Source organism: Aedes aegypti, chromosome 2 (assembly GCF_002204515.2).
Source record: "Aedes aegypti strain LVP_AGWG chromosome 2, AaegL5.0 Primary Assembly, whole genome shotgun sequence".
NCBI classification, from domain to species: Eukaryota; Metazoa; Arthropoda; class Insecta; order Diptera; family Culicidae; genus Aedes; species Aedes aegypti.
Genome location: NC_035108.1, coordinates 44,137,390 through 44,158,364, shown reverse-complemented (window position 1 = coordinate 44,158,364; position 20,975 = coordinate 44,137,390). Strand labels below are relative to the sequence as shown.

The 20,975-nt window shown below is 41.2% G+C and overlaps 1 protein-coding gene and 1 long non-coding RNA gene across 2 annotated transcripts in view; one reads left to right on the top strand and one right to left on the bottom strand.

Annotated features, from left to right (window-relative positions):
• The window catches only part of LOC5577072 (tyrosine-protein phosphatase non-receptor type 4), a 38,575-nt gene that overhangs the window by 943 nt on the left and 16,657 nt on the right, over positions 1-20,975 (bottom strand). Inside the window, exons 2-9 of the mRNA XM_001663119.2 lie at positions 14,450-15,101; positions 14,173-14,381; positions 13,959-14,111; positions 13,739-13,890; positions 13,389-13,673; positions 12,693-13,327; positions 296-923; positions 49-226 (exon numbers count right to left, since the gene is read on the bottom strand). Of these exons, the coding sequence (XP_001663169.2) occupies positions 49-226; positions 296-923; positions 12,693-13,327; positions 13,389-13,673; positions 13,739-13,890; positions 13,959-14,111; positions 14,173-14,381; positions 14,450-15,026 (2,817 nt within the window). The 5' untranslated portion in view covers positions 15,027-15,101. The remainder of the gene's footprint in view (positions 1-48; positions 227-295; positions 924-12,692; positions 13,328-13,388; positions 13,674-13,738; positions 13,891-13,958; positions 14,112-14,172; positions 14,382-14,449; positions 15,102-20,975) is intronic.
• Positions 4,651-5,307, top strand: LOC110675497. The gene is made up of 2 exons (XR_002499544.1): positions 4,651-5,112; positions 5,174-5,307. It is a non-coding gene; the product is annotated as an uncharacterized LOC110675497 (long non-coding RNA).

Below are 20,975 nucleotides of genomic sequence, written 5' to 3'. Positions count from 1 at the left end.
AGGTGAGTAATTTGAGATATTCAAATTAAAGGTTCATTTGATACTTACCACGTTTTGAACCATACATGCCCGTTGATCGCGCATGGCCTGCACAATGTCTAGCGGGTACACGGGTTCTTTCGCTTCCATCAATGCGAGTGCCGTATCCATCAGAATAAGAACCCCCGTACGCCCGATTCCAGCGGAACAATGAACAATGATGGGAGGATTAGCTGCGCTGATGTATCTGCAATTGAAAAACAATCGATAAGTTAAACGTTCTGTTGAGATCACATACATTTGAACTAAAACTTACTGGTGAACTGACGTAGAAGATGGCATATCGTTTGGACTTTCGTCGCTATCCGTGTGTACAATCCGTCGCTCCGAAGAATCCAATCCACCGTTTTCGTCCATCGTTCGCAATTTGACGTTCTTCAAGCTGGCTTCAATTTCCTGCAAGAGAGTGGTGTTCCTAGCGGAACGAACCTTCTCCGTGAATTGTAAAAACAGCTCTGGATCAGCCGGTACTCCGTGGTCCGGCCAAGCAAGGTACTGCATGTGTTGGATAGTTCTGGTCTCATTAGTTTTCTCATCAGTCAGTACCAGATCCCGGAAGACGAAGCTTCCAGTTTCGTCCGGTTTCTCATTCAAACACCTGATAGAAAATCCTTCAGATAGGGCCAATGGGTCCTCATCGGCCGAGGGCCAATACTGGTGACATTTGGGTCGGCCTCGTTCCATGACGGTGGTCAACATAACCACCAGATGACTGCTCTCCTGTTGCACCATTCGCCAGAAATCGTTCACCGTGGTCGATAAGGGACCCTGTGTGGCGATGTATCGGTTGATTGTCCCCGTGGGAGGAATTTCCATGTTGACGTAATTTGCGTTGATATAGTCTCCACTTTCGGCATTTAGCAGCACCACGCGGGTACAATCATCTGGAGAATTAAATATTTATTTAATGATTGAAAAGAAGCGGCCATTTGGCATGAAGCACTTTAGCTATGATTTCTAAATTAATTAACTCCATTACGCGTGGTAAAGATGGACAAATTATGGGTGAAATTATAAAAACAATCCACGTGCTCGGCTGGGATTCGAACCCAGGACTCTTGTATAGTTGGGTCCTTCGACATAAAGGACATAATCCAGTACGATACAGTACGATTCGCATAAAATCGAGCTCATCTGGACCAACACATACGGTGTGTAATTTTAACACATGCTATGAAAACCTGCTCATGGGAAGACGTCTTTTTTTCGTAAAGTAATCCACACATAAACTGCCGTTATACGCATAATTGTCCCATGTTCCAAAATATGCAATCGAGAAAAACGCGTTTAAAGATTTTAACACATTTAGGCCTCGTATTGACCAGGTGTGCGGTAAATTAAATTAAAATCTTTACAATAGTACAAAAAATAGAGTGTTTATTAGAGTCAAGAGTTTGTATTATGGGAACAAAGTAAATTTAGCTACAAAATTCAAAGTGGGACTGTTATGCCTAGAAATACGGGGTTTTTGGTGAATTTCTACGCATAACAGTCCCACTGATAGTAGTGACCAATTATGTGCTAAGCATACTGCTGTAGATGACCGTTCTTACGTTTAGATTGTACCAAATGTAGAGGACGTATATCCTCAAGACTATGTTAAGGCACCTAATGAAGGCTCAAGTGACGTGTGCCAAACGGAGCCACGTGTGGGGAAGTGAAAATATACGATTTTATATTTTAGGAAGGAAAGCAAAGTTTTCTGTATGTGTGATAATGAGAAAATCTATGAGTTATTGAAAGAAAGAGTGAATGAGTAAGTTAGAGATTTTGTAAGATGTTATTAATTCCTATATCGACTCTTCCAGCTGCAGGCTTGAAAGAAACTCATCTGCGAATTCAAGGTATATAACTCAAAATTCACGACACAAATCTTCACGCTATTTGACATTTTTTTGGACTTTGTTTGCAAAATCATGATATTTGATACATCGCAAATTAAGTTTCAGAACCACCAATATATTTGCCACTTGCACCAAAAAGCCAATTAAGCGGAATAACCCAGTATGTGGCCAGGTCATCCAAAACCTATTGAACTATTCTTCATTTGACTTGACTTTGACTTCTTCTTGACTTCATCAAGTTTGATATATCTCAAGATACGTCTCAGGACCGCCAATATAATGGTCACTTCCTCTTGGGAACAGGGTACCCAAAACAACCTGGCATGTTATCAAGTCATCCAATAACCTTTGAATTACCCTACTTTAGGTTTGATTTGAGAATTTTTGAAGTTTGATGTAGCCAGCTAGGTTTCAGAACCGACAGTTTAGAAGTTATTTCCCCCAGGGAACCGGGAATTCAGAACAATCCGACATGTGGTCAAGTAATTCAAATACATTGTGGGTCAAATTTAGACTTGATTTGCAAATTCATGAAAATTGATGTCGCAAGACAGGTTTCAGATTCGCCAATATAATGGCCACTTCTACAGTGAACCGGTATTCGCCCAGCATGTGGCCAAGTCATCCAAAAACGGTTGAACTATTTATATTTAGACTTGGTTTGCTAAATCATAAAGTTGATTTGTCGCAAGCCATGGACTCGAAATTAAAGTGGTTACTGATTCTTCAAGTGAGATTATTTCAGTACTCCCCGTGATGAATCCAAAATCACGGCGAATTTCTAATTGTTGACCGCGGTTTCAAAAACTAGAAGAATTTTGTGATTGACCCTAAAAATTAAACCGCATCAACGAAAACGGATGTGAAATAATATTTTGATATTGAAAATTTCAATCAAATTTGAAGTCAGGCACCCATGAATGATGAATGCATCCCGATAATACAAACACATAAAACAGGTTGCGTTCCACATGGGATGTAAAGCCAACTTGAGAAGATGTTCAAAACGATTTTCCCAAACACCAGCTAATTCAAAACTGACAACTGAATATTTTGTTCAAGATCAGCGCAGCGAATTGTATAGTGTGACAGTTATGCGTAGAAATACAGTAGTGGGACAGTTATGAGTGTAAATTCAACATGGGACAAATTGACTTGGCTTGCTTTTCATTGAGTTTCCGAACAAAGTTAAATTTTGGTTGGTGTTTTCGAAAACTATACGTAAAAATAAACTGTTTGATGACAAAAAGTCAAAATGCATAAAAAGTAACATGGGACAATTATGCGTATAACGGCAGTAAAGAAGCTCAGCAATACTAAGCATTTCTGTGCGTCGTGAATTTTGAGAAAAATAAGTAGAAATCAGCACAAAATCACAAATATGTGAAAATAACACACATGGTGTGTTGGCCCAGAAGAGCCCCATTTTATGTAAGAGAGTACGTAATGTGGCATAACATTATTTTGGAATAATACACAAGCATTTCTATAGTATACAAGGACAAACAAAAAAAAAACACTATTTTACTAAATATTTGATTTTTTTTTTCAAAAATATAGAGGAAAGTGGGGCAGTCTGGAAAAGTCTATAAAAGTGCTGAAAATATTATGAATTTTTCGAATGTTTGCATGATTTCCAACATTTTTTAGATGAATACCCTAGATCCGCATGATTTCGTTTGTCTTATTAAGTTCACGGATAAATGATTGATTTTTCAAAACTCGTCATTTTTCGAGGCGATTTTTTACTGATGGGTGATATTTTCAATTTGTCAATTTCAATTATTTTCATTTTTACCTTAGCAATTACAAATTGTGTTTAGAGGTTAACAATCGAGATATGGAATTCCTTACAACAATGACATAGAACAAATGAGCACATTTTGTGTTAATGAACGACAAGCAACTATTTGGACCGGGAAGGAAAAGAACAAAAAAAACCTTCGAATTTACTTAGGAAAAAGACAGAAAAGAAAAGCTTAAATCTAATATCACATCCATTTATGCGGCCAGCTCTTGTAAAAGAGGATTTACAGATGACGAACAGCTGTTCATGAATTTGGGCATTAATCTCCGAAACCAATCATCGATCCGCTCAACGCCAGCAAGTCGGTGTACGTCGTCAGTCGGATGGAAAGGGCTTAAATCCAGCGTCATCTTGAGCAAACGGTTTTGCTTAACTTGGACTTTGTTCCGGTGGGATTGTGCACAGTCATGCCAAGCAGGAAAGCCATACGCAACCGTTGGACTGAGAACAGTTTTGTATAGCAGGATCTTGGTACCAGCGTCCAAACGTGACAACCAAACTTTAGCTTCTGATCCAGGGTTATACCCAGATAGCCAACATTTGGTGACCATGGAATGTCCACGCCGTTACAAGACACGTTACTCTAGGGTAGGTGCCGAGGGCTACGACGCAGAGTAAAGAATATGGCTTGCGATTTCGTTGGGTTGACTTTCACCTTCCATTTTCTTTGGTACTCTTGGATGGAGTTCTAAGCATGCTGTAGCGTTTCTATTATCGTTCCTGCATCGCGATGTGAGGCAAGGAAACCAGTGTCATCAGCGAAAAAGTAGTACTGGACTCCGTTGACTTTAACTATGTCGGCGGAAAAAATGTTGTATAGTGTTGGGCTCAGAACAGAACCTTGAGGAACACCGTATGGTACGGACATTCGATCAGACGTACAACCGTTTACAGCCACTTGGAAGGAACGATCCTTCAGGAAGCTTCGCATTATTTTCAGAATCGACATGGGAAAATTGCCCACCAACATTTTATGCAAGATCGCTTCATACCATACTGAATCGTAGGCTTTCTCTACACACCAAATTTTCGATCTATCTTCCAGCAATTTCGTTTGCTGAAACCAATTCAGCAATGCACTATTTTACTGATATTCAGCACTTATGAAATTGTTTACTGGAATTCAGTAATCTAACTTGCTGGATACTTGTCAATACCATCGGAATTGCTGATTTTCAGTAATTTACATGACAGATGATTGATGACCAGCAATCGATTTGAAATTTTGCCGAAAACCAGCAAACATAATTACTGAACTTGCATCAGCAATTGTTTTATTTGCTGAAAATCAGCAAACAGTTTTACTTGTCAACCGATAAATATAAAACAGTCCCGCTCGTTTCATTGGCTTCCCTGGCATGGAGTTTTAACGAAAATTTAACCAATCAGTACATTTTTACATCCTTTGGAGTATCGTATTTGGTATGTACTATATTCAATAAAATACTAAGTATTGTAGAATTACTTAAGTGTTTATTTCTAGGATAGCAACGACACTCGAACAGCAGGCGGTACTTTTCCTCTACCAATTGGTCCTATTCGTTTCCCCAACGGCGCAGAAACATGGTGTGAATGTATGGTTTTGTTAAATAAATCATGGAATGTTACGCAATTGCATTTTATGTAATTTCTATATATTTCCAATGAACAATAACTAAATTTGACACCAGCCAGGTGCTGGCGATCTGAAATTGCTGGAAAGCAGCCAGAAATCCCACTAGAATAACAAATAATCAAGTACTGATTAATCAGCAAATTATATTGCTGGATGGTCAGCAAACCAGCTGTCACTTTGATGAAAATTTGATTTGCTGAAAGATCCAGCAAATTTTGTTTTGCTGGATCGATTGCTGAATTTACAGCACAAAAAAAATCAGCAAAAAATTGCTGGTTTACAGCATTAAAAATTTGGTGTGTACATCAAGGAGGATTAAGCCTGATGATTTTCCTTGCTGGAAGTTCCGTCTTACTTCCTTCACCAGCCGTACGATTTGGTGGCTGGTAGAATGCCCTTTTTGAAACCCAAATTGTTCATGAGGAATCAAACGAACTGTCTCCAGATGTTTCTCGATACGCGTCAAAATGATGCGTTCGAAAAGTTTGCTCAATGTTGGCAGCAGGCTGATTGGTCTGTAGTTAGAGGGGATGGAATGGTCCTTATTCGCTTTCGGAATGGCGACAACTATAGCGTGTTTCCAGTCATCGGGAAAGTAGCATAGTTTCAGGCAAGCGGAGAAATTTTTAGCGAGAACCACATACCCTTTTCGAGGAAGTCGTTTTAGAAGCATGTTTTTGATTCCATCGTGACCAGGCGCTTTTTTGGGTTTCAAATTACGAATAATTGTGGCAATTTCCTTGGGGCGAACTAACCAGGAGCTGTCGGCAACAGGCGGAGAAAGGTCGATCTGTTCGACGGAACGCTCAACAGCTTCAACCGTGTCCCTGTCGCTAGTGGATTGATTGTTGTGAGCAAGTGCAAAACTTTCAGCGAGCAGTCTGGCTTTCTCCTTAGGACAAGCGAATAACGTGTCTCCACTGCGCAGTGGGGGGCTGTACTTGGTCGTTTTCTTCAGCGCTTTGGTGATGCGCCAAAGTTTATTATCGCCACGCTCCATTGTAGCTAAGGTTTGAGAAAACTTGTTGAACCGTGCGTTTGCGCACTCCCCACGAATGCGATCGTTGAGCGAAAGAACAATGTGTTGCAGCATAGGATCTCTGGTTCTCATCCACTGTCGCCGACGTCGATTACGAAGCTGGATGAGGAGTTTTGTTTCGTCAGGGATTTGCGCGACATCGTACGGACGAAGGGTGACTAGTGGCACAGCAACAGATTCTGCGTCGAGAAGAGCATCTTTGAAGAAATTGAGCGCAGCATTGATTCCGTTTTCATCACGGATGTTTGAAAACATTGGGTCGTTCGGGCAAAGTTTTGTGTTTATCAACCGTTGGAAAGCAAGCCAGCGAACAGATTCAGTAGTTGTCACAGGATCGGACGACAGACTGATCTCGAAGGTAACGGGCAGGTGGTCAGACGACAGCTCGTTGTGTACGGTTGGTTTCGACATGTTGATCAAATTATTGGACAACACAATGTCTAACGTGGACGGGTGCCCTCGCCCTGAAGGAATAAACGTAGGAGAGTCCGGGAAGTTGATGTTAAAGCCGAAGTGTGAAGCCTCCTGAAACAAGATAGTTCCAGCTTTGTTATTCTTGGCACAGTTCCAAGAACGATGTCTGGCATTTAAGTCCCCAATGATGAAATACGGTGAGTTTTGCGTAACCAGAGAGCGAATTTCCCGTCGAAATTTGGACCACTCAGAGCCCCGACGCGTTCCAGGAAAATATGCAGCGATAATGCGAAGATCATTACCAGCTGATGAGATGGAATGCCTGTTGCCTCGATTTTTTTGGTCGAAATATTCAGCTGCTTGAAAGCTAATCCTTTTCGAACAGCTATTAGTACACCTCCTCCTCTGCTGCCTCCTCCATCACTTGATGGCCGATCGAGACGAAAACAGGAGAAATTTGGATGAAGAAATGAAATATTTGGGCGCAACCAGGTTTCGGTGACGACAGCAACATCTATGCCATGACGTTGTACAAAATCGAAAAATTCTAGCGATTTGCTGTGAATGGATCTTCCGTTCCAATTAACTACGAGCAGACATGGTAGGCTAGTCATTGTAAACGTATTTGATTATTAGCTCGGATAAAGCTAGGAATTGTTGCTGCTTAGAACGGCAGCCTTGCAAACGATGAAAAAGATCCCTCGCCAGGCAAAGAAACTCGCTGACCGAAAAAAGATTTGCGCATCGATCTGGTTGGTCAGAACCCTGTAGTACTTGCGAGTAAAAAGGTCCTCCGGCAACACTACGATTGTTCAGATGATTTTGAATGTTGGAATTGATCCTAGGGAGAGAGGTCGGTGGTGCGCGGGTGTTGGGCGCTGTAGTTTTCTTCGAAGCACGCTGACGATTTTCTTCGAGTTGTTTGATATAACTCAGCCGGCAGGGGCAGCCTCGGAAATTGGCTGTGTGATTACCACTGCAGTTAGCGCACCGAATAAGACTGCGTGAGACGGAAGCATCCTTGAGGTTGGCCTTCACTGGGAGCTTGCAGTTTGCTGTGAGATGGTTCTCCCCGCATTTAACACAGGATGGAGAGATGTTACAGAAGTGCATTCCATGGCCGAAGCGTTGACACCGATGGCACTGGACGGAATCGTCAGGTTTTCGGGTGGAAAATCTCCACTTCACCACCGTGTTGAACAGTGTCTTTACTCCTTGCAGCTCCGAGAGCTTGATAGATCCTTTCACGAAACAAAGCAGGTACAGCACACTTTTTTCAGGACCACTTTTTTTCGAGAGAAAATTTGAGGTCCAACGGGCGCACTTCATTGAGCAACAATTCCTCCTTCAGCTCAGCCAAATCATACAGTGCGAGACCCGAGAGTATGAATCGCACGGGCTGTTGGTGCGACGGAGTGTAGGTGAAAAATTCCGTGTTGGAGTCTTGTAGGTAGTACCTTGATGACGGCATTGAAAACATCCTCGTCCGTTGCATTAAGCTGTGTACCAGTTTTAACAGCTTTCAGTTGGTAGCCGGACTGCGGGAAATTGGCAAGATTCATCAGCTCGCGAGATTGTTTGGTGCCCTTGTTTACAATAGTGATTGGAGGAGGGCGACGATTCTTCTTCGGGGCATTGAGTGGCGATTGCGATCTGTTGTTCACGTTTCCATCTGGGTCGTCAGTGGACAGCGTTTCGAAGCGGTTCTGAGTAGCAACCATAGGTTGAATTGATGGTCCGATCTCCATCGGGAGAGAATTGCGATCGTCGGCTGGAGAAGGCTGACAGTGAGTACGTTTTAGCCGCTTGGCATCGTTGCGATTACCGGAGTCGACGATTGAGGTTACCGACGGAGTTTTATCGTAATCACGGCGAATAATTATGTTGGATTGCGAACTTTGCACATTATTGCGCGGAGTATTGCGACCCGAACCGTGGTTATCCACTTTAGTGGCACGAAGTTAATTATTCGGCGAAAGAATGAGCGAAATCAACGAAAAACAACGCATCAAATTTTGCTGCTTGTGCATCAATAGCTTTGACAGCTCAAAACTGATGGGGTGATATGAGCACCCTATTTTTGATTGCAAAATAATCTCATTGATACGTCTTAAAATAAAGGACTTGTTTTGTTAACGTCTAGAACTCGAATGAGCACAGCTCATCGGTTGTTTATTCCATTTCACTTACAACATCGTTACAATTCGTTACAATTCATTAGCACACCGTTAATCAGCTGAATACCTGTAAAGCTAATATAATCGAAATACAATATAATACACTGAAAGTATTTCATTCTCGAAAGCGTCCAGTGAGACACTACAACTTCTTCCCCCTTCCGAAGTGATTCTATAATTGATTCTGAATGAACTTGGCTTTACATTATAATGGAATTCAAAATATCTTACTATCGATCGTAATATACAAAATCCGAATCAGATTTGACCTGCTTTATTCGCTTAGACCGTCGCAGCTCTGAGCTCGACTGATGTTGCTCGCGTTTACGCTTGACTCCCGGATTGGGAGGATCATCTTGAGGGCCTCGATGATGTTCACTGCCGATATTAACCGGAGAGGTACTTGAAATGGCCATGTCTTGTGTGCTGGGCGTAGGAAGCGAGATGTTTGGTCTTGTTGAATCCGGGTCATTAAACAGACGGATCTGTGTGCGATGAGCAGTGGTTTGCACGCTTCCAATTTCCACCAAATCTTCCGGTGTTCAACCTTCACAAGCCAGTTAGCCAGAGACAACTCCAAAACAGATCGTAATGGGCGCACGGTCGCACTCGTCCGAACAGTAATCCGGATATTCCCTTCAGCTTAACGAACAAATGCCTTGTTCCGCTGGTATCGTGCCAGTTAGCAGACGATTCTCGATTATTACCAGCTTACAAACGGGCACCAAGCGCAAGAGTATGGCTCGGGATGGTCCAAAACACTCCTCTTAGGTCCAAAAACGTTCCTTCTAGCCTTACTCTTCTTTCAATTCCGGTCCCAACTTGCAATGATGGCCGCTATCCACTGCACAATGGAAAGTACGATTTTCCACACAATAGTAGAACTATGTAAAAAGCACCTTTTTTATCCTGTCGTCGCCAGTTGATACGTCTTAAAATAAAGGACTTGTTTTGTTAACGTCTAGAACTCGAATGAGCACAGCTCATCGGTTGTTTATTCCATTTCACTTACAACATCGTTACAATTCGTTACAATTCATTAGCACACCGTTAATCAGCTGAATACACTGTAAAGCTAATATAATAGAAATACAATATAATACACTGAAAGTATTTCATTCTCGAAAGCGTCCAGTGAGACACTACACTCATATAATCTAAAAATTCAATCATGTTGTTATTACACATAAAGATTATTAGTATTTATAAACACTGCGAGCAAGAAGATATATTTTTTTAAGAACATTCTAACAGTAAAACATCATCATTCTGAAATGACTAAATTAAAAAGAGCCATTCGGGGCAATATGGGCAGTTTTTTCGAACGTCATTTAATTATTTTTCTGTGAGTTTTGAACACTGACTTATAACCCTACCTATTGCTTCATTTCCTCATCAGCTTTGGGTTTGCATGTTATTTCAGATGAAATTTCAAGAATTTATGCAGGTTTCCCAGGAGTGCTCATTCCACCCCATTGGCCAAACCGCCCCGACTGATATGCAGAGGCGCGTGATCGAGTGGTGGTCGATCAATGAGAGAATGTGCAAGTTGAGGCTTGAAGGCCGGTTCTTCAACTTCAGCATAATGAACGTCCACAGCTTTCACTCCCGAAGCACTGATGATGATAAAGACGGTTTTTACGCGCAGCTCGAACACGAGTACGACAGCTGCCCAAACCACGACTTCAAAATCATCATAGGAGATCTAAACGCTCAGGTTGGCTAGGAGGAGGAGTTCAGACCGACTATTGGAAAGTTCAGCGCCCACCGGCTGACGAACGAAAACGGCCTACGACTAATTGATTTTGCCGCCTCCAAGAATATGGCCATTCGTAGCACCTACTTCTAGCACAGCCTTCCATAAGGATACACCTGGAGATCACCACAGCAGACAGAACAGGACCTAACGTGGCACTAACATCGACTCTGACCAATATCTGGCGGTGGTTAAACTGTGCCCAAAACTATCCGTCGTTAACAACGTACGGTACCGATGGCCGCCCCGGTATGACCTAGAGCAGCTTTAGCAACCGGATGACGTAACTGCAACTCGAGGCTGCATTACCGGAAGAGGGTGAGCTGGATGAAGCCCCTCTTGCTGGAGAACAGTGAAAGCAGCCATTAGCAAGCAACAAGCTGAGAGCAATGTCGGGTACGTGGAACGGAGTCGACGGAACGATTGGTTCGACGAGGAATGTAGGCAGATTCTGGAGGAGAAGAACGCAGCGCGGACGGTCATGCTGCAGCAAGGGATCCGGCAGAACGTGGTACGTTATAGTCGGAAACGGCAACAGCAGACTCGCCTCTTTCTGGAGAAAAAACGCCGCCTGGAGGAGACGGAGTACGAGGAGATGGGACTAGTGTGCCGGTCTCAAGAAACATGTAAGTTCTATCAGAAGCTCAACGCATACCGCAACGGTTTCGTGCTACGAGCCGAGATGTAAGGGATAAAGTTGGGAGCATTTGACGGACGAGCGTGAGGTGATCGAAAGGTGGAAGCGCTGGAAGCACATACAGTGAAGGTCAGTACAACAGAGGAAATGCCTTCGTCAGTACTGCGGGCGATGGAAACCAATCAGCCCCCACTTTGAGGAAGATTAAGGATGTCATTCACCAGCTCAAGAACCAGCTGCTGGTAAGGATGGTAGCTGAGCTGAACTCATAAAGATGGGCCCGGAGAGACTGGCCATTTGTCTGCATGGGCTGATAGGCACAATCTGGGAAACAGAACAGCTACCGGAGGAGGGGAAGGCAAGAGTAATATGCCCCATCTACAAGAAGGGCAACAAATTAGATTGTGAGAAGTTTCGAGCAATCACCATTCTAAATGTGGCCTACAAAGTATTATCCGAGATCATCTTCCGTCGTCTGTCACATGTAGTAAACGAGTTCGTGAGGAGTTATCAAACCGGCTTCGTTGGCGGCCGATCTACAACGGACTAGATCTTTACTGTAGGCAAACCCTCCAAAAATGTCGTGAATACCAGTTTCCAATGCATCACCTTTTCATCGATTTCAAGGCGGCATACGATAGTATCGAACGCGTAGAGCTATGGAAGATCATGGACTAGAAAAACTTTCCCGGAAAGCTTACGAGACTGATAAGAACAACCTTTCATGTGCAAAATTGTGTGAAGGTTTCAAGCGGACTCCAGTTCATTTGGATCCCGCCGGGGACTACGACAAGGCGATGGACTTGTGTGCCTGTTGTTCAATATTGCGCTAGAAAGTGATATGCGGAGAGCCGGGCACGGTTTTTACGAGATCCAAACAATTTGTTTGCTTCGCGAATGATATGGACATTGTCGACCGAACATTTGAAAAGGTGGCAGACCTGTAAACCAGCCTGAAACGCGAGGCAGCAAAAGTTGGACTCTTGGTCGGCGACCGATTTGAGTTCGGTCTTCGGTAAAGTCGTTGCTGATAAATATATCTAACAGAATAAGCGTATAGCTCCAACTCTCAAGAGCACATGGGCGAACACTACGACCTAATGAATGAATTGCCTGCTTTCCCCATCGTAATTCCCATACAAACTTTGAAGGACTTGTGCAGTCTCTGTTTTCATCCAAATGAGCTCAAATTTTGGGAGATCACTCAGAATTTGATCTGAAACCGAATGAGCGCGGTGGTGCAAAAGCGATTTTTTGAACCACCTTAGTACCTAGTTCACTATTGTGAAATTGTCCTACTTGTGAAACGGCCTGCTCCCAAAGAACTCATCTCTCAATTATTATTGAAATATGTAGATACTTACAAGGCGAAATATCCCTGTAGCGGTTCTTGTTCAGATTCTCGTTCTTCCGGGCTTCGGTGATGGCCAGATCCGCGTTTTTCCTGTACATCTGCTCGTACTGCGCCAGCAGCGATCCGGATGCCAACCCGTCGCTCAACAGCAGCAGTGATTGCGTGAACAGCTGATCGCCGTTCAATTCGCCACGAACGATATCGCTCTCCTCCGGAACGTACTGATAAAGTGGTTCCTCTTCCGTATAGTCGACTAAGGCATTCGGTTTCAATGTTAGCATAAGCTCACCACCCTGCCGCGAGGCACGGATCAAATTCACAACCTGCTCGTGCATCATGGTACTAACGTCGCGCCCGTTGATCATCACTAGCTGATCTCCCTCGCAGATCCGAGGAGTGCTTTTGTCTGCCGGCGTGTGAGGTGCCACTCGTGACACCTGCACAGGCAGATTCAGATCCACACCACCTTTCACGTTGAATCCGAACCGACCTTGATCGTCCGCCACCAGTCGTATCGTGACCAGACCTTCCTCCTTGGGTACACTGTTTTCCGGATTGTTGATACCGTTGTAGGCGGGAGGCGAATCGAACATGGTCGGAACCTGCGAATCGTACGTTCGGGCACAGTGCTCGATGAATGTGGGACTGGAATGAAGGACAATATTATGTGAAGAGGTTGAGGTAAAAAGGTTATGGGTAAACTAACTCATCACTCTGTTGTTCCCAAGCTTTCCTCGGAATCGACGGAGTTTTTGATGTGACCTTATCGTATGCCCGTGTGGCCTTGGTTAACGATAGCAATGAGAGTTGATTTTTGTTATTGGCGGTTCCGTTGGAACTCTCATTGCCGGAGCCGTTCAGCAGTGGAGACTGAGGTTGGGATACCGCCAGTTGACGTTTACTGGGCGAACGGATGAAGATCTTCGCCACCTTGCACCGTTGTCGACTCTCCTGTACGGCTTGAAGCTCAGTGCGGCCGGAATAGTGGAACCTATGAGAAATATTGTCATTTGAAACAATTCTCACAAAATCTCAAATGCTAATGGTGCCACCTACTTAGAACCTAGGGTTAATGGCAGGAATCGTGGTGATCGGTGCGGTCTTTGCAGACGGAAAAACGAGTGATGTTCCACACATGCCTTCCACAGTGATTTTGCATTGCGGTGTGCGCCCATGTTGAACCCGAGCAGTGTATCGTAGCTCTCCGACTGTTACGACCAGAACAGAGATTTATAAGTAATCATATTAATAAGAATGGACACAGATGGACACTTACCGGTTCCCTCCGAAGTTGAATGAAGAAATCTTTCCTTTTGAATGACACCTTCACCATCTTGGACCAGGAGAAGGTGTTAATACGAATACCGTTTTGATAGACTAGTAATCCTATGGATGAAACACCCAGACTCAGTTCTTTTCCGGCCGAGTCCTGAAACACACAAAGGTATGACCTTAGCACAAGAATGATGAATGTAAAGAAAAACTATTACCGTTGCCCTGTGAGAATCTATCCCGTACATGTCCAACCGTTTGGCATGTTCAAGATAGTTGTACTCGGCATCCGCCGGTAGCTGCCCTCGGTGAAGCTTGTGTAGCTCCGATATCCGATGTTCTGCTTCTTCGTTTTGTTCCGGCAGTAGCTGCAAATCACTGAGATAGCCATGTGTGTGTTCCAGTGGATTGTAATCGCCTAGTTCAGCTGCAATCAAATTATAATCATCATAAGAAACTTTACATACCTACTTCAAATCTATGCGCAGGACTTACACTGAACTGTATAACTAGCCAGCAGACAGGCGGTATTCAACGCCACGGGTAGCTTCCCTTGGAATATATCCCGCTTTATCTGCAGATAAAACTGATATCTCGTATACTCTTCGCACAGTCGGCTTGGATCGGTGATGTAAAACTTGACTCTAAAAATCAGCACCGGACTGATGTCACCCGAGAGGCGGACTGCGTTCCACTGTTTCCGGAAGGGCTTGTTCGGGTCAAGCCATCGCCCGGACTCAAACGAAATTGCAGTCCCCTCGCTTCCACCGGTGCTACCGTTGTTGCATCCGGAGCCATTTTTGCTTCTTTTGCCGTTGCTGCTGTTGGAGGTGGCACATTTCGGCTGGAACTGTAGCCCGAAGTAGTCCCGCTCGGATAGTTCCAGATGTCGAAAGACCAGCTCGAGCAGATCCGATCCTTTGGCCTTCTTCTCTAGCTGGAAGGTGTGGGTGGTTTCATCGAGGAACAGGACGGTCACCGCTTTGGTTTGGGATTTCTTGTCGCGCGCCAGCTCGGCACTTCTTACTTTGTACGTTCCACTGAGACCACCGATGCGAACACGCTCAAGCATAGCGCCTGGCCATAGCTTGGGGGGAGGGGCGCTTCAGGGAGACTAGCCGCAGGCTGGCACCGGTAACGAGCAGAACTGGAATGGAGACAACATTTGATAAATTAGTAATATTCAGTAGTTTTTTTCTAGCTCACTATACATCAAGGTTTCAACGTCTCAATATATAACATATAATCAATTCTAATTGTACTAGGCACTTTTGCTATTAAATGGGGGAGAACGACCACATATCTTCTTAGTTTGATAGCTTTCTCCCTTAAACATTCTTTCGCTGAAGACTATTCTTGCTCTTTTTTCGGGGAAATGGTTGATTCGGAGAAATATTTGGGTAAAAGTAACAATCGAATAATTACAACACTAATCGTATAAGCTCTTTAGGGTAAATTAGTATCAATGAGGCTCGATTATCCCTGATGGATTTTTTTGAAGCAATTCTTGGGAGAAATCCCGAATGAATTGAAGGAATTCATACGAAAATACATGGAAGAATAGGAAGAATAAGTTACATAGGAATAGGAAAATCGGTGTAGAAATTCTGTAAGTTTTTGCTGGAAAAGTCCCTTAACGAATTTGTTTAAAAACTCTGGAATAGAACTTCAGGTATTTTCTTGGAGGAACTCTTGTATGAACTCTTGAATGGTCTTTTAGAAAAAAACTGGAAAATCGAAAGAGGAATTAGTGGAAAAATATCTAGTGGAAATTTGGGTAAACTTTCAGAGCGATTCCTTAGAATATTACTGAAGGTAGTTGCGGATCTAAGCATCCAACTCAGTTCTGGGAGAATTGCTGGAGGAATGTCAAAAGGAATTTCAGGAGGGTTTCCTGAAGGAGTCCCTAAAAAGTATATCTGGAGAAATAACTAGAAGAATTCCTGAAGATTTTTCTTGAGGAATAGGCATTGCATATAAATAGAAAGCGTTGTGTTTGGATGGGCATCTAATTCTTTCGAAAGAGGTGCGATTATTGAGGTGAAATAGAATCCAGGTTAACTTCTGCGTCCATAAGTCCTCTCGTGGTGTAGGGGTGACGCGCCCTATCTAGTGAACAGGGGGTCGGGAGTATGATTCTCACCGAGAAGACGTCTAACTTTTTGCAAATTTTACATGTCCATTTAATCCAATTGCAAAATATACGTAATGTTTAGTTTTTCGGTAGTTGTGATGATTTATTAGTTTTTAGCTCAGCATCCTTAAATATTCAAACACCAACCAGAACCAACTCTGTATTGTTCTGACTGACATTTACTATCACTGAATTGAGTCATAAATCGATATCGAGGCTCAATGTTAAAACGAATATTTTCTCACTGGTGTACATTTGTATGAAAAGCAAAGTTATTCTTTATCTTTGTGGCATTAACTCTTCCACTGGAACGAAGCCTGTTATTCACTTAAATTATCTATGATATTTTTTATTAATTGATTGATTTACTTTCTACGCTTTCCACCTACGTTGTGCATCCGTATCGGAGTCAATAATTATTGTTTTCGACTTTGTATTCAAAAATACTAGATCAAACTCAGGTAAGACCTGTGTGTGTTTAAGGAATTACTTCAGATGCATTGATCTTTAATGTCAAAATTTAATGTTTAATGTCAAAATTTTGGAAAAATAATATGCTTGTAGCAACCTACCATACGAAATATCGCATCGGAATATTTTGTCATCCGATAATAATCCGGAAAAGTTCACCAGGAAAAACATTTTCAGATGACTTTTTCCACGGTTAACGACGATATTAGCAACATTCAATTGTCAAAGTAATGTTATATTCATGAGATTTAACAGCCCTGCTTCACATACTGTTCAAATGAGTTCTCTAAAAATTTAATTTATCTCCTAGAATTTCTTCACAGATTACTTCTAAAATCATTCTAAAGGTGCCTCGAGAGATTCCTCCAATAATTTCTCTCAAGTCTCTTGAAATACCTATAAGGAATCATGGGTTGGGGACGGACCTGGTGTAGTGGTTAGAACACACGCCTCTTACGCCGAGGACCTGGGATCGAATCCCATCCCCGAGATAGTCATGAAAAAATTAGTGACGACTTCCATCGGAAGGGAAGTAAAACCGTTGGTCCCGAGATGAACTAGCCCAGGGCTGAAAATCTCGTTAATAAAGATAGAAAAAAAAGAAGAATCATGAGTTGTTGCAGGAATTGATCCAGGAATACATATTCTTTAAGTGTTCTTTCAGGTATTCTTAAATAACAACATCTATAATGTACATATTTTTTCTAAAATAACTTCAGAGATTGACTTAACGGATTGCAGTCTTAAGGTTTCCTTTTGCAATTCCATCAGAAAATTCTCGTGGAGATCTACTAAGAAACGATTCAAACCAGATCTTTCAGATTTTTCTCCAGTAGTTCCACCAGGGATTATGGGACACTTCGTCTTGAATATACAAACATATTGTTTGTAAGTAATTCTGGATTCAAATAATTTTGAATTTCATGGTTTTGAAATTCTCCTATAGTTTCTTAAAAATATATCCATGACTTTTACTGTGTCTTAGATCAATAATCTCATCAAGTAATTTCCCAGGGATTTTAAGTGGATTCTACTATAAATTCTTCAAGCAATTCTGCCTACGATACATTTTTTCGGAGTTCCTGTAGGAATATGTCTAGATGCCTTCATAAATTATTCCAGCAATGTTTCACGAACTCCTTGAGCGGGATGTTCTCAGAGCAATAAGTTTATTTTTGGTGGAATGCTATAGGAATAATTCTATAAAATAGTGCAGGTATTCGTTCAAAAACCTGAAAACAATATTATCGGAATATCTCTCGCAATTTTATTATGATTTTCTGCAGGAGTTTGTCAAAGATTTGTCCAAGCATCACGTACGACTGGAATTTCTTCAAGGATTTTGTGAAGGGTTTCATTGATTTCTTTTGGAATTTCATAAGAAAGTTCGTTATGTGATCTTCCAACGATTTCTCAAAGAAATTCTTAATGTTCGTACAGAAAATTTTTCCACGGATTTTTTCTTACAAATATATATTAGGGTTTTTTAAGAACTGATCAGGTTCTTCGAATCCCCAAAGCATTCTCCCAGAATACTGTAAATATTTGTACCAGGTATTCGTCCAGGAACTTATCCATGGAAAATCATTCGAAGATATTTTTATTGATTTGGTGAGTTGTCTAATGATTTCTTTTGATGAATGTTTTTATATTTTTTAAAAGAATTATTTAGAAAGTTATTCAAGTACTCTTCTAAGAAATTTCAAAAGTATTGGGTTTAAGTTCTTCTACTATGAATTCATTTATTTTAGTTAAACTCACTTATTGCCATAATTGTTCTTCAGACTCCTGCAGCAAATCATCCAGAGAACCCGAAACGAATGTATTTATATTCGGTCGAAATTGATCACAAAGCACTAGAAATGTTTATGGACTACTTCCTAAAATATTTAATTTAGGTATTTCTTTTGGAGTTTCTCTGAGGATTCATCCAAGGATTTTTCCGTAGTACTCCAATACATTTCTTACTTAAAGGATTACTCCAATATTCTCTAGCTCGTTGTGAAGTAGGTTTTTTTAAAAAAAAAAAGAAAAATCTTATGAGACATTAATACTTACACCAGGATCAACTCATTTTTCAACTTAACCTTGCTAAAATTCCAATAGGTTTCAAAAATACTTTGCAACATTTCTTAGAAATTTACTGCAGGATTTCAGTTAGTCTGAAATTACAAAAAGAATAACTTCTTTTGTAATAGCCAAATATCTTCATTCATTCCTACAAGTATTTTTCGAGGAATTTCCATTGAATCATAGAATTAAGCTTCTCGGCACGTCTTATCTGAATTCCTAGATGGTTGATGATGATGGTCTTAAAAGAGATATATATCTTCCGTGTTTTTCATAGGAATTTATCCAACACTCACATTTTAAGATCGCATTAAGTAACTGCAGAAATCGATGAAATAATTATAGTATAAATTTCTCAACAAAAACCCTGAAGATATTTCCTTGTGAAATTCTGGGAGAATCGCTGAGGGATTGCTAGGGCCGTGCTTCTAAGAAATTACTGATGTATTCCGTCCTTCGCTTCAGAAAGTTCTGTCAAAATGGTTGAGACAGATTTCTTGTATGAACTATTTACAACATGGATGGTATTGAGTGTCAGAATGAAATGTTAAGCTAGTAGTAAACACATGAAAATGTTAACTTTGCGTTCACGCGTTACAATTACTTCTTCAAATAGTTATATACATAAAGTTATAGGCTCTAATCTTAACTACCCAACCTAACACATAGTTACAATTAAAATTATTGTCTTTTAGATTTATTAATATAGTTATTATAACGTTAGTTTTACTATAATGATCCTTTATCTACATTCAGTGATACCAACCTGAGACGAGACTCGCGAAGACGGTCTTCTTTTTCTGTGATTGCTGAGTTTTTTTCTTATTCCACTTTGTGTTTATACCAATTATGCGCATGCTGTTCAAACTCTCACATGAACCTCTCAGCAAAAAATGATTGAGTTTGCATCACATCGAATCATAAATAGCCATTTGAGTGAAATTTCATACCAGCAAACGTAGCAGACATTAGAAATAATTGATCTTCTGCTTAGATTTATCAGCAACTTTGGAAAAAACTGCTTCGCCGACTGAGGTTTTTAATAACAGTTTACTTTGAACACAATACTTTTCACTTTTTCAGCCATAAAAACGGTGGGCTGCATTTGACGTTTCGTGAGAGGGGAATCTGGGCTGCATATGACGTTGATATTTTTCCTCTTCGCGAGTCTCTCTCAGATACCAACCATATATTGAATCAAAAGTATTGATATCTACTATAATCACATGAGTATATTCTATTATAGAGAAAACATAGAACAAAAACAATTTCTACAATGTTTATTAATTGGCTGTACAGTTTTTTTTTTTCATAAAATAATAATAACCCTTAATAAAAACTCTCGATACATTTTTGTAAAAAAAAAGTTTCCTCAGAGGTTTTCCTGTAATGCTGTTACTCTTCTCTACGCAACGGTTGCATCAGCTTTTGAAAAATTGTACATAAAAAGTACTCATTTGTTTCGAGAAGGCTCATTCGATACCTACTTGGTATCGAAATGAAAAGTATCGATTACCATTTTACTTGGTGTCGAATCAAAAGTATCGAGTATTTACTTATGTTCACTTGCACTTGATAAATCCCTAGCTAGGTATTGGAATTTGTTGAGATTTTTTTCTGTTTCTGTTCGGGATGAACCACTGTTACCAGTTTTCTTTGATCTTTTGTGGTATACCCGTGTCCTTTGTTTAGTGCATGTCGTTCTACTCCATTACTATTGAGAAATAATGAAGTAGTCGTTTTTTTATACAAATATCTTTCTTTACCATTTTGCATAGAGCCTCTTTAGAAAAAGATACCGCTATTTATATCTTTTGGAGAAAACAGTTTGTCACCATTAAACTCTCAAAAGCGCGCCCCTTAATCAGGTTCGGCCACTAAGCTGGTTGAATGATACTGATTTTGACCATGCATCGGTACTCTAGCGTATCAAATTATTGCTTCTACTTATAAGGTTCAAAGTCGTTTTTTGAAACTGTGAACAGGTTTCATCCCATGAAACATTTAGATTCCTCGAAACAAAAAGCTTATTTTAGAAGTTAAGAGGTCTGCTACTCCACTGATTCGGAATCGTTTCCCTCCTAGATATCGAAAGATAAATTCTTGAAATCGGAAAGAAATTGTCTCATGAGTTGAAACCAACCTCAGATGCTGATTGAGCCATTTTTTCACTTCGACCTCCTCATTATCTAGGACAAAAAGGTGGGTCTTAGTGCCTTGTTACTTTCTTATACTCTTCCGACCTTAACTTATAAGTATTCATAAGAACAAGAGTACAATATGGTAAATCTTACCGTAACGCACCTCGAAAAGGTGATCTACCCGCGTTACGGGCAAATTTGTTGA